The sequence below is a fragment of the Ambystoma mexicanum genome, chromosome 11 (genome assembly GCF_040938575.1).
Source record: "Ambystoma mexicanum isolate Mex_15411 chromosome 11, UKY_AmexF1_1, whole genome shotgun sequence".
In the NCBI taxonomy this organism is placed as follows: domain Eukaryota; kingdom Metazoa; phylum Chordata; class Amphibia; order Caudata; family Ambystomatidae; genus Ambystoma; species Ambystoma mexicanum.
The window spans coordinates 1,327,577,292-1,327,591,854 of record NC_090934.1 but is presented as its reverse complement, the minus strand read 5'-3'; the positions used below and the strand labels follow the sequence as shown (position 1 = coordinate 1,327,591,854).

Sequence of the window (14,563 nt, the reverse complement as noted above, 5' to 3'; positions counted from 1 at the left end):
TTTCTGCTGTCTTGGGCAAAGTCCAAAGCAGAAGCATGTGCTTCCAAGAAATCCAAATTCAACAACGTATCAGTGGGGCTCGGAAGAGCAGTTTTGAATAAGATGCAAAAAGGGGCAAGATCAACGCAAGCACTTGTTGGCAATGTATTTCTTTCAGTATGTTATTTATTATGTTATTTAATAAAATATATAATACATTGGTGTATGTATTTAAAATGACACCTGTTGCACACACATGGCACGCATTAGCTCTGAATGTACTATTTGCCCAAGATCACAAAGCTGCACAGCAATTCTTTCACGCCTCCTCCCACCGCTGATTTGCTTTGCATGGCCCAATTGTAACGTGGATTCAGAGAGTTTATGTGGAGCTCTGCGCAGCAGCAACAAAAAAAACCCTGCTAACTGGTGTCCGTTGGGTCGAACATATGAAAATATTCGTGGGGCTTATGATCTAGAGGAAGTGACACCCGTGTGTGTGCTCTTTCCTAACCTATTATCACACTATCCCGGTCTAAGGAGAAGTGATTCTGCTGAAAATATTATATATGTGTTCTCAGTACATCATATAATCATATACTCACAACAGCTGGTATTTTCTGTATCTCAGCGGGCCAACCCTAACATCAGGTATAGCACCGCTTGTTGACAAGAGATAAAGTAGGGGAGCGCACCCCTTTTCTAAGAACAAAATGTAGAACCCTTCACTGAAAACATTAACCACAGCGGTGAGGGCTCATCCATGAATCGTTTAGAATCTTGTTGCCCCTTCAGGAGCTGTTCCCTCCCCAGCCCTCCCTTAATATCCACCTCATACAACCCCCGTCCCCCCCACCAAAAGCTGTTTTCGCCACTGGCACGGCACGTTGCTCTCCCATCAGCACGCGCAAGATGGGCTTTGTTTATTTGAGGACAATAGTCCTGAAACACTGGCATGTTATACCTGTTTCTGTATGGTTACCTACCTGGTGAGAATCTTCAATCACAAATTCAGAGACACTCTTAGACTGTGAAAACTATCATCTGATCAATTTTGAGGACTCATTTTATAATCTTGAATCCAATACTTGCAAAGAGAAGTGGACTCGGATGTGGGAACTTTGTATAGCTTTCCTGATGGCTCTTCTTCGACCAAACCAATGCCCCCCCCGCCTCCTTCTTCCTCCCCCTTTCTCCTTTTTTGTTTTTCTTCCTTTTTGCATTCTATAATTGGTATAATTCTATGAGTATGGATTCCTTGATTTCTTCTTTTTGTTTTTTTCTTAATGAGATGATAATGGAGAAACAAAAGTTTTCGTATTAAAACAGAATGTTTAATTAAAAATAAATATATATATTTTTTTATTTCATTTAGTTCATTGCAAACTTTAAAACATTTTTCCAACAATTATTTAATTCCACCAGAGAGTAGATAAAACGGGTGGTGGGGGGGAATTTTTCTGTTTTTCGCACGGTAAGCATTTAGTGTTGTTCCATTCTTTTGCTTTTCAGTTTTTATTATTGAAGTTTCCTTCTTTAGCATTTAATTTCTCAGCCAGTTTTTCGAGGAAGAAAACTACTACGAAGGTTAACTTTTTATCTGTTTCCTCTCTCATCACTCTCCACCATTCTTCTGCATTTAGATGTGGTCTTTCACGAATCGCCCTTCCGAGGTATACCTTTCTTACATCTCTTAGATCATGGCAATCCAGGACCAAATGCTTCAGGGTTTCACTCAACTTCTCGCAGAATCTTCAGTTTTCATCAACTACCATTTTTTTTTTGTCAAATTCATGACTTCTTTTGTTTTTAATAGATTCATGCGGAACTTCGTAAAAGTGTTCCTCTTGTTCTTACATGGGAATGAATCCAAGTACTTCAGGAGTGTATTCCTAGCTCTAGCTTCTGAGGGAACCAAAATCATACATCTGTGTTTTCTTCTTTGTTCGTACGTTTCACACCAATCTAAGTCCAGCAGTTTTTTATTTACTTGGTTCAGGTTTTTAATCAAGGTTTCTGTGTTTTTGTTTAGTTGAGGCAGGGTTTCTTCACACCTAAGCTTCCATACAGCAATTGTTGATTCTGTTTTTTCCCTTTTTTAGGAGCGCAGAGTTTTGAATTGAGCCAGGTTTTCAGCACCTTTCACTTTCCGGTAAAACACTACGGTGTTCCAAATCACCCTCACGTTAATCGAGTTTAATCCAATTCATAATGCGTACAGGCAATCGGGGTATCCTGTGGCTGGTGCAAGATTTTACTCCAAAAGAAGTTTTCGCACCATGACCATGTCCAATAATGACACCCTAGCATGGCTTTGCAACCAAATGTCAATGATGGTATCACCTTCATTTCATAAAATTCCAGAATTGGTTTTGGTGAGAATTTCCCCACCATAGTATTTATAGCTGCACCCTGGTCAGCAAGCAACTTGCATTTCCTTTTTATTTTTTGGACCATCAGGTCATCCGTTATATGTAAGCTACATTGGACTCCCAGATATTGAATCTGATTAAAGGTTTTTATCTGATCCTTACCAATTGTCCATCTGTAGTTCCGTTTCTTTATGCTTTTTGATCCTTGCAGATTCTGGAGAACCATTATCTCCATTTTTGCTGCGTTAATTACTAGCCCATTTCTTTCAATGTAATGTTTTAGGGCAAGCAATTTACGCTGTAATCCAATTGGTGTGGTATCAAGCAGCACAATATTGTCTGCGTATAAAATCTAATTCAATGGTTCCCCCTTGATCCTTGGTGGAAAGGATCTCACATTCCCTATTTCTGGACCTAAATCTGATATGAATTTGTTAAATAGGGTGGCCCCTAAGAGGCAACCCTGTTTCACACCTCTTGATGTTTTTATTGCTTTTGAAAGGGCCTCTTTTTGGCTCAATCTTATTTGTATCTCAGTATCTGTATAGAGCTCCTGAATTGCTTCCATCAAGCTAGACAGGCATTGTCGTGCTGCTAGTTTTTTCCACAGCATTTCTCTGTCCATGCTATCAAAAGCATGTGCTAAATCCACAAAAGCGAGATATATCTCTATTTTATTCTTAATAGCCTCCATCATTAATAGATAAATAAAGAGCAAATTAAGAGCACAACCAACTCCTTCCACGAATCCAGTCTGCCTAATATCAATTACTTCCGCCTCTTTAATCCATGCTGTTAGACGGGTCAGTAATTGGGTCGCAAATATCTCCCAATTACGTCCAGCAGTGCAATTGGCCTAAGGTTTTTTGGGTCAGAGCGGATACCTTTTTAAAAATTGCACTATTATTACAGTTTTCCACGATCTTGGAATTCTTCTTTGTTCTATTATCTTTTGGTATAGATTATTTCAGAATTCAGCCCATTCCAATGGATGTTGTTTAAGTAGTGCATTTGTAGAGCCATGAACTGCTAAGTGTTTGTATTTTAACCAGTATGTCCTGCTTAGCAATTTCTAGGTCCCATTATTTCAAAGAGCTCTTTTGCGTCTGTTCTAATTGGCTTTGTTTCGCGAATAGTTCAGTGTAATGAGTTATCCATTGTCTCTCCGACACCATACTGGATTGTAGTGCTCCTTGGGGTGCATCCAAGTTGTTTGATTGTAAAGAACCTTCTTGAATTGTTAGTCATCATCTTTTTCAACATCTCTTCTCCATCTTTCTGCAACATTTCACTTTTATGTGAGCGTAGCCAACTTGTATATCGTAGTTTTAATCCTTTAATTTCCATTTGTTGGTCAGTCTTTTTTCCGATCTTGGTAGCTCTTATGTTTTTCCTTAGCTCACTCTTCTTGGTAATGATCATTAGGTCGTAGGTGTGTTTGTTTGAAACCTACTTTTTTGTTGTCCACTTGTTGCTGCATATATTGCTCTAAGAGTGCTGGATATTCGATTGGGTCTGTTCCCTCCGTTTTTTCGTTAATTTTAAGCTCGTTTATTATGTTTCCAATTTTTCTTTCATCAAGTCGAAGTCTGTTTCTTCACAAATTTACATTTACAGCATGAGGCAAGACCTCCTTCAAGGTGCATTGTAAACCATTAGTCGTTATTTGAACCAGGTTATGATTGCTTTGGGTCATCTACAAAACATTTCGTTTTGTGACCTTTGTAGTCATTGACACCGAGGTATATAAGTCATCCAAAATTGATGTATTTTGGCCACGTTCCCAGGTAGGTTTCAGAGGAATATCACCTCTTGTATTTACATTTAGTCTGGACATTTCTCTCAGCTCAATTTCTTCTTCCCAAGTTTTTCTTATTTGGCACTGGTCTTTGTTTTTCTTTTTATCCGAGCTCACACTTGAAGCATCTGTCGAGAAGCATTCCAAGTTAAGGTCTCGCAAAGTATTAAGTTTGCTTTTTTTCCTTACTTCTGATGTTGTCGATCGCCTCACATATCAAGTCAAGAAACACCAGATCGTCAATGGCTTTGTGCTGCCAGTAGATATTTGTAATATACAAAATATGGGATCTTCTATTTGATGTTTCTTTTACTTTTGCACTTGTTACTTGCATGTAGGGCAAAGGATTTGAAGAACTTAATATTTGTAGATCTTTTTTTATATTTATCATTGTTAACAGACCAGCCATAGGTCTTCCTTTCGGTTGTTTTATCGCCGGATTTAGAACTATTTCGAATCCGGGTGCACTAGGTGTTGAGAGAAGCCAGGTTTCTTGTAAGCAAAGAATGTCTAGGTTAGTCAATTCAGTTGGTACTTTTCCAAGCAGATGGGTGAATCCACGCATATTCCAAGAACCCATCTGCAAAATATCTTCCTCCTGTTTCTATGCAGTGTAAAATCTGCTCACCCTGTAGCATTGCACTTCAGCCAGTTACTTGTGTCGAGTTGACTGGTGGAGGTACCTACATAAGCGGGCAAAGTTCTCATGCCCTTCACCAATGAACTAGTCTAAAAATTAAACCATATGTTTTAAATTGGTTTCTTTTTATGTATTTGCCCACCTTCCCTCGCATTAATGCACCAGAGTCATCAACACCTTTCGGATTGTTGCAAGCATTTTGCAGGGGGTTTCGTCGGCCTACTCCTAGAATGTGACCCCATGCCTTGCGCCAGAGTCTGAAACGATGGATGAGACGTGACCCCACGCAGGGTTCCCATCATATGATGTACATGGTATGTGCCCCAAGAGTACAGATAAATCCGATGGAACTGAACTGCATGGCTGAGGTATTGCCTTGCAGTGTGCAATGTCTGTGCACACTTTGGGAAATGGGCTGTGCTGTAACGATGCTTAAAGAAACAAGGACAATCCCGAGCAGATTTCTTCTCTTGGCATGGAAGCATTGTGGTGTCTCTGGAATGGACCTTTGGTTTCCTTGCTGCTAATGCCATAAACTGTAGTAAAAGTTGTTCTGGCAAAATAGATATGCATGTCATGATGCTCTGCCTCACCTGTAGTACACAGATTCTAATCTGGTGAGAGGGTTGCATATATATATATATATATATAAAACACATAAACTCACTCACTCTTTTTATCCAGACACAGGCTCAACCCCTGCGTTGAGCCCGAGCGCACTGTTCGGCCCAGGCTGGCACAAGCCTTGCCTAGCTGCCCCATCTCTAATCCATGAACATTCCCTAGAATTGTGTAAAACTCATGATCTAGCAATACATGACCAAACCCCATGTGCTTTGATATTGGTAGATACTAAAAATCCCTTTGACATAGTAAAATATCAGAAGTTCTATAGAGAGTGTTGTTGGGAATGGGCTTCAGAACACTATTCTTAAACTAAATCCACTCTTTATATAGAAGTCCTACAGCCCGTGTTATAATGGTTTATAAAGTAATCAATTGTCTTCCTATAGAATGCGGAACGAGGCAGAGTTATCCTCAGAGTCTGTGTCTTTGTGCATTATGTATGGAGCCCATAACCATTTCTCTAAAAAACTTGCAATTCCTGAAGCCCCGAATTCCAAATGGTTCGAAGCCCGATTTAGTCCTCATTGCTGCTGAGCTACTGGCTGCTGGATCCACCCCATAGCCAACACTGGAATGTCTTTCAAAAATATTGCTGAGGGATTTGGACAGGTCTTTGGATACAAGTTAACAACTCAGACAGAAATTTGCCAAATAAATGCAATTTTTATTTAAATCCCACGATCTCAGCCTGCGTTCTGGGTAAACTGATGGCTGCTTCCCTGACACTCCCCCCCCCCCCCCCCCTCACAACTGTTCCCTCAGGTCTCTGATCCATTCCCAACCTCCACTAACCTGATTGGTTCAGTGCTGCTGCTACTCCGTGTCCCCGTCGGCTGCTATGGAAATGGAAGCCGGGCTCTGCTTGGAGACCTGTCTTCAAGCTCCACAGTGGCCAGCTTAGATAAGCGTCCTGTTCATTCAAACTAATACATTGCTGTTGGCACCCTGGGTTTCTAGATTGAAAACACGTGGTGCTAATAGCATTAACACCTGATGCGGCCTGCCTGATAGGGTGGTATTGGAGCACATTGTTGAGGCCCTTGTGCACCTTGGCCCCTGGGCCGTTACCAGCGATCCAGGGCGCTAGATCGGGTGTTATTGCTATATTAGCACTCCAGTGGGGTGCATCAGCCAATCCGATTGCTCAGAACCTGGGCAGAATCTACTGATCGAAGTCCAAATTCTAGACAATCTGTTAAAAGGGACTCCGTGTAGCCATAGGCTCTATTTCCATGGCATCCATCTCTAGTGTAGTTTTTTTGTTTTAAAAACAAAAAAAGGAAAAACACGTTTTGTATGCTACCCATAGCCAATTCATTTGCAAAATAAATTGGTCTTAGCAGCCCTTTATGCGTGACTAGGGTGCTAATATCAAAAATGCCCACTTTCAATGGGTGTACTGTGTGGTATGGCCGGGAACTCTGTTAAAGGCTCTCTCTGAGCTCTGGCCTATTGACTCGGCCCTAAGACATTACTAACCAGTACTGACCTTTGAAAAGTTAATATTACTTAATTACTACAATATAAAATTCAAGAAACTCAAGATATGGTCACAGGTGCTAGGGAATCTCTCTGAGCACTTAATTGAGAAATGTATCCTAACAAGATGGGTTTATTAATGTAACAACCCCTAAAAAAATATAAAGTAAAGACTATGATGATGCATAGTAAAACCTGGAAGAAAATCTGGACTTGAAATGGAAACCAGAGAGTTATTAAATAAACTCCATTGTGGAACAACATCCTCCTTGAAACTGAATTCTGTAAAGGAGCGGGCTGGGCTCAAATTCGAGCTGAATATTAAACTATTGGTTCATTCCATAATGATGGACAGTTTATACAGATTGATGAACTTAAAAATGATACCCATGTCTATCCAATCGCTACAGCTAAGAAGCAAGTTAGATAAAGGACACACCTGGGAATAGGAAGTAGTTTACAGGAAATGTCCGATTATGGGCATATGAGGCTGCACCGATGAACAATGTGCTTGAGAAGAATTCATGCGAGGCTACACCTAGGAAGTTGAACCTGTTGGAGCATATGAGGGTGGTACTTGGAGTTATGCAAAAATAGCAAAGGCAAAAACCCACCATTCTGGGGATGCCGGGTTGGGTGGGTGGTTGTGGAAAAGCCAGGGGGAAGTGGTAAGCGGATGCCTATTTAAGCTGGTTTATTTATTCGCATTTGTGAAGCGCACAGCTGCCCGGGGGCATCGTGGCGCTGGTTACAGGCATTTGTTTTAGTTAAAGTTCATTTATCTTTGTTACAGTGACAATTGCATATTTCTATTTTTTTCAAGACAAATTGTATAGTTTAATTTAATTAATTTAATTTATTATTAATGTGTTACAGCTTATTATAAGCTTTTCACATAACATAAGAAATTACATTCTAACAAAAGAAAAAACAGTTAGTCATAAAAGTAAATACTGACATATAAAAAAAAGATAATAACATAAAAAGCAAATTTAGGAAAAATGAACACAAAGAAGAGAAAAAATAGAAAGATAAAAAGAGATTAAAAAAAGAGGATATAAACATTTTAAAAGTATAAAGTGAGATAAATTACATTCAGAGTTCCGAATTAAAAGAATATACACATGTATTCATAGCCCACCAATAGATGAGTATTGATGCCTTTACCTATTGAAGACTACCAGTCCAAATAAGTATTGCTGATGGGAAAGTTATAGAGACTTTTTTGTATAGAGTAGGTGCTGTGCAGGAGCCCTGTGGGACTCCACAGTGGATGGTGGTGGGGGCTGCGTTGGCAATGTTGGAGAAGACCTTCATGGCCCTGCCCTCCAGGAAGGAGGTGCCCCAGAGCGCTGCTTCTTCGGTGAAGTTGGCTGAGGTGTGAAGTGAGTCTTGTGGTCTACCAGACTGAACACAGCCGAGAGGTCTAGGAGTAGCAATAGGGTTGGTTTTCCTTTATCCATGATTTGTGTGATATGGTTTTTTAGATCTACTAGGGCAGTTTCAGTACCGTGTCCTTTGCGGAAGCCGGATTGTCTAGTTCCAAGCATGGAATGGGCTTCAAGGAATTGTTGGTTTTGGCAGTGGGCAGCTTTGTCCAGGATCTTGAGGAGGAAGGGCACAGTGGTTATAGGTTGGTAGTTGTTTGGTTGGGTGGGGTCTAGTGTAGGTTTTTTCAGAAGGGGGTGGACCCATGCCTCTTTGAGGCTAGCAGGGATGATGCCGGTTCTGAAAGAGGCATTGATGAAGGCTGTTAGTAGAGAAGCAAGGCTGTTGGCGCAGTCCTTGATGAGCTTCGGGGGACAAATGTCCCCTTTACACATTGAGGGTTTCAAGTTTTTGAGGATGTTAATGACTTCAAGTTCCGAGATGTCTCTGAAGGGGAAAAGGGATTTGTTGAGAGGAGGAGTGGATTGTGTTTGATTGACCCCTGAACGAGGGGTTAGTGCGTTGTAGTGGTCCTTGATTTTGTTTGCAGAAGATTGATTTTATTAAGCATGGCTGCTTGAATACTGGCACACCAGGCTTTGTCTTTGATGATCTCATCTGGGGTGTTGGGGGAGGAGGTAAGTTCCTTAAATATAGCAAAGATTTCTTTGGATTGTGAGTTTGCATTGGTGATTCGAGTGTTATAGGCATTAGTTTTGGATTTAGTGATGCCATCTTTGTATTGGTGGGAGATTAGGTTGAAGTAGTTCTTAGTGTTATCGCAGGGGTTGATTTGCCAGTTTGTTAATGCCTCCCTTGCAAGCGTGCATGGATTGTAATTCTTCCGTAAACCACGAGTTTGAGTGAAGTCTTTTTTTCCTTTTTTGTTTTCTAGCGGTGCTATGGCGTTGATCGCATTGGAGAGAGTATCTTTGTCAATGTCGGCTTGGGTGTTGGGATTATCTGAGAAGGGGTGGGCGAATGCTGGATGTTAAGGTATGGGCGTAGATTGGCTGCGTTTAGTTATTTGGAGCTTCTAGCTTGTGAGGGAGGTGTTGGTGTGGGCTTCTTTGAACTGGATGTGATGGGCAAGGTGAATTCAATGTAATTGTGGTCTGTCCATGGTAGTGCTGTGTTAGAAGTGATGGTGGTGAGACAGTTATGGTCTGCGACCCAGTCAAGGATACCGCCTTTGTTATGTGTAGGGGTGGCAAATTTTTGTGTGAATCCTAAGTCATTAAGTTCTTTGGCAAGGGTAGCAGCAGCTTTGTTCTTGGGATCGTTAAGTCCTAGGTTGCCACCAGTGGGGGGCCTGGGGTGGGTTTGCGGGCTTGGGGCATGGCAGGTGGTGGGGTTGGCAGCATCAATTTGGCGTTTAAAAGGCACCCCAGAGGACGAGGAGAGCACAGATCTCTGCCTCATCCTGCTGAGTATTGTAGCCGCCATGCCTACACCGTCCTGTCCGAGCCCACGACCGCTATTTGGAGTTTGTTTTCCATCCCACCCACCCTTTTATGCGGGAGGAGGGGAGAGCAGTTACAGGTGGGGTAGGACCAAGGGCACACTTAAATCCCTTTCTGGGGGACTGCAGAGCTGGAAGGAATGGAGCAAGGCTACCAGGGGATCCTGGCGAAGGAGGGGGGCAGTGGAACTATGAAACATTTCTTGGGGCACTGATGCATGTCATGTGTGTTTACTCTTCACCTGGGCATGCACCCTGCACCCCCCCCCCCCGCTCATATGATGGTTTGACTTGTGCTATGCTTCCGAGCCAGCCTGGCCATTTGAGGTGTAACCTCTGAGTAAGAAGGTGCTCCTGGTATCTGGTATGTAACAGTGGTACAATGGCAAGTAAGTCTGAACCTTGGCAAATTAATTGTCCCTTTCATTTCTCCTTTGGATATTTGAATGCAAGACTGACCATCGGCATGCATACGTTTTCTTGGTATATGTCTCTTGGAATGCAAGAGTGAACCTGGTAATATTGCAGTGCCACTATCACATATGATCATGCATGTAAATGTGTGACGTTGGGGCTTCATAAACTTATCAAGAGGATGAAAGAGGCCTTCTATCATGATCCCTGGGAGCCCTATGAGCTACCACCCACTAAGTGAAATACCCCAACTTTGGAGTCAATGTGATAACTCGCTAGTCCCTCAGCCTGTGTTTATGGTTTCGCATCCCAAATAAATCCATCGAGCTATGCGGGAGTACCTTCCAATAACCGACTTCCTGGTCGATTAGCATGGTAACTTAACCAGTTAAGAGGGAAGATTGAAGCTCACAGCAGGGGTGGGTGGGCCTACAGGGAACTTTGGAGATTTCTCAGTAGGCCTCTGAAACCTGGGCCTCCTTTGTCTCTTATTTACAAATACTCGCATAGGAAACGAGTTGGAAATGTGTAACATGTGGGCACTCCAAAAATTGTCCAGGTACGCATTGGGTTCCCAGTCCTGCCCTGGGTCACATGGACCAAAATCTGTGATTGGGCCCCCTGTGCGTGCTGAGAGAATGTGCAGAGGCTCTACCATAGCTGTGGCCTAAGGCTGTGAGTGCCCAAGTTCACTACTCCCGGGCATGAGAGCCGCCGCCTGCGGGCCTTTCCCTGGGAGCGCCAAGGAGCGCAGGAAGGAGTCTGAGGTGGCCTGAGAGCGAACGGGACTGAAGGAGGAGGAGGAGGGCGGGCTTCGCACCGCCAGGAGGAAGAGAGGGGGAGAGTGGGCGGGCCGGGCACCTTCCACTCGGGTCAGGAAGTCTGGCATTCCTCGCTGGACAGTGCACGCGCGGGTCACGGCCCCCTGGGATAGCGCTGCAGCGGGCGGATGCAGCAGGAGGGGGGCTGGGCCGGCCAGCTTCTGAACTCACCTGCGCGGCGGCGGCGGCGGCGACAGCTGGCATCCGGCTCGCGGGGCGAAGCGCGCGCCCGGGCCTCCCGATGGCGCTCGCCGAGCTCTACACACAGGTAACGCTGGGGCCATCACCCCTCGGGGCTCGGGTGTCATGCACGGGGCCCCCGTGACACTTGCACTGTCTGTACTCGAGCTACTTTGGCAGCTTTCTGGTCACCTAACAACTCGCTGTACCCCGCCCCTCCCCCCGTGCACCTGTTGTTGGAGCGCGGCGTTTTAAGAGATTATGACGGAAACTGCTATGTTGAAAGTATCCCCTCATTCTGTATCTTGGCACCGCCCACAATTCCTGGTACTTTTGTGCTGCGACATTTACTTTTGGATGTTGCCAGCGGGTTCTGGGACAGCAGCGCCGTGCCAGCTGTTGGGGCCGCGCACGGAGTGTGTTGTTGCAAAGCTGGTCTCCTCGCCATGGAGACCAGGGAGCCCTTCCTTATTTCAGCCAATGCCCTGCTATCACGGTTATTGCTTTCTGTAATGTCTCCCATGCATCGCCCAATGCATGAACCACACTGTCAACTTTAAGTGACGCGGACGCCAGGCAATGCCCGCACACTTTAGCACAGCATTATCGCCTGGTGATGCCCACAGTCACAGAAGTGCCAGAGGACGCATGTATCCATGCAAGACCTTCCAGTGCAGGCCTTCCATCAAATATTCCTCGGCAACGAGTGGGCACATGTCTAATAACTAAACTGCTTACTTTGGGTGCAGGAATACTGGACCCCCGCAGCCCCAATAAATGTGCCTTACTGAATCTTCCAACAACACAAAGGGGGTGATTTTAGGATAGTCGCAAATTGCCGTGGCTGGGACAATGAGTGTTTTCCCCCAAATGATAAAGAGCCTCGTTGTGCAATTTGTATCATTTTGTCTTCAGGGGTACAAAAGAAAAATGTAAAAATAAGCGAAATCTCCTTTTCATGTACACTTCCTAATACAAGTGACCGTAAACGTCTGTCGCAACGCAGGCTTTCGGTAGGCATTTCAAGTGGAAAAACAGACTGATTCCATTGGAATCCATTGGTTTGCCACCAGCATGAACATCTCACGCTGGTGGTGAACCTTGCAGATTTGCCGGGGAGAAGAAAAGGGGGCTGACATTTAAAGTCCGCCCTAGTCTGCCTGGAAAAACATTTGAAATTATAGTGACGTGATGTGTGTGTGTGTCCAGGTAGTGCGGTGTCAGCGGGTCTGGGCTTTGTGGAACGTGTGTGCCTCGAGGTTGTAAAAGGTGCCATTGGGCAGTGGAGAGAGGGAAGCCGGCTGGTGGGTGTGGGGAATTGTATATGTTATCTCTGTCTACCTACCTTTCCTACCGTTATAGGACCGTGAGTGTGTAGGACACCAATGGACAATAAAGCAGAAGTAGAACTTGCCAGCTAGAAGCCCCGCTTCCGTTATTTCAGAAATCCCCTGGAAGACTAAAAGTGGTAGTAACCACTTTTTACCGATCCAAGTGGTTTAGAAAATGACCCCCAAAACTAGCGTTGCATTGGCAAACTCATCAGTTTAAACTTTTTTTTGTGTGTGAATCTGTCCTGCTAGGCATTGCCACCCGATGCCCATGTACTCGCATCATTGTTGGATAGTACTCTGAAAAGCCAGGAATTGGTATTATAGGTCCAGATAAAACCATCACTTTCCAGGTATTGCCCCAATACTCACAGGTACCCACCCATATGGGACATATTGACATTCGATACCAGCTTTTGATACCATTTTCCCGGGTGCACACATGGTTGGCAGGTGTTTCCATCATATATCAAGGTACCTGCAGCATTTACCAGGTAGTTCATTTATTTTGGTCGAGTGCTACGTGCCATCTCTCAATTACCTCAGAGCACTAAGGGTGGGTAATACAAGGGGAGAACTGGGAGCGGCGAGGAGTTCTGAAGTACATAGCTTTATACTTCATCTGCTGCTTTTGTTGTCCGGAATTGCTGCCTATAGTTGACTTTGACCATTTTGCTTGTGCATTGCTGACACTCGTTAAAGATAGAAACCACCACTTGCCTGAGTTCAGCGCTTAATTTGTAAGAAAAGAAGTGCCAGGGCCAAAATATTTTCTACCACGCATGTGACACAACAAGGCGGACAGTCCGTGGTGTACTGGGAAACGAAAGAGGCCCAGGGTGCAGAGGCCTACCGGGAAATCTCCAGAGTTCTTTATGGTCCAGTCCACCCCTGCCGACAGTGCCCCGCCCACTGTTGACACCACCCAGGGCTGCTCCACACAGTGTCAACATATTTGAGATTTAAGCTGCAACTTGCATCCGTTCCCTAAGGGTGATTGATGCACTGTACGATTTACAGATCTTAATCCACGTAGTTGTGTCTTGTAATGTAATAAATGTTAGTGTTTCTTTGAAACACATCATTGTTACCATTGTGCTCTGATCCTCTTGGTGGCAGGTAGAACATGTTAACCATCTATCCACAGAATACATGAGCAAACGTACTTTCATTTTATGGTAAATTGATGGACAAATGTGGGAACAATCATTACTGAACTGATGAACCTGCCTGTCAAACAGTGCAGCAAGATCTTCCTGTATAGGTGGCCACTCATGACATGCACTTGACTTGAAGATTGGCTTTTTCACTGACCTTGCCCCTGTGTTGGGGCTGCTGGCTGGTGACTGGCCTGTTGTCAACCCACCCTGCCAGTTATTACAATACATAACTTGCGGCAATGTCATGCAGGCTGAGTAGATCAGTGCGCTGGCATGGCATCAGTGCCCAGCATTGTCACCTTCTAACTACTTGTTATTCAACAACATGGATGACTAAACCCTCCTACCCCCCTTGCCAACCTGGATCATCAGGTTCATGAATAACAATGAGCCAGCCCAGTATGTAGAGCCCCTGGCCAGTGCACTCTGTGGTTGATATTACTAGGAATGACGACAGTTAAAATAATAAAGCTGCCAAAATACTGCACCATAATCAAGCTGGGATCAGAAATAAGTGCCACCCCTTGGGGAAATCAGACTTGTGTATTTGGGGGTGAAAACAGAAGTTTGTGAGGCGAGTACTGGAGCTAGTTTTAGGCTTCTGAGCATATGCGCAGTTACTCATACAAAAAGCCAGGTTTTGCCATCAAATGAACAGGGACCCCATCACTTGCAAGGTATTGGCATCAGTTAGCCCCATTGCTTTCTATGATTGGAAATGTACTGTAAGCTTATAGCCGTCCTATACCCACGTGCTTACTCAATTTACCAGGTAATGAATTCATAAGGCAGTTATTCAATTGTTTGCCTGACAATTTTCTGATGTTCGCCTCACGTTTAAGCTTACCAGGCCCACATTAACTGGATTAGCC

General features: G+C 44.0%; 1 protein-coding gene across 1 annotated transcript in view; it reads left to right on the top strand.

The window, feature by feature from the left end:
- Positions 1-11,058: 11,058 nt before the first annotated feature.
- The window catches only part of MYO5C (myosin VC), a 1,282,854-nt gene continuing 1,279,349 nt past the window's right edge, over positions 11,059-14,563 (top strand). The window contains exon 1 of the mRNA XM_069624842.1: positions 11,059-11,288. Coding sequence (XP_069480943.1) covers positions 11,262-11,288 — 27 coding nt within the window. The 5' untranslated portion in view covers positions 11,059-11,261. The remainder of the gene's footprint in view (positions 11,289-14,563) is intronic.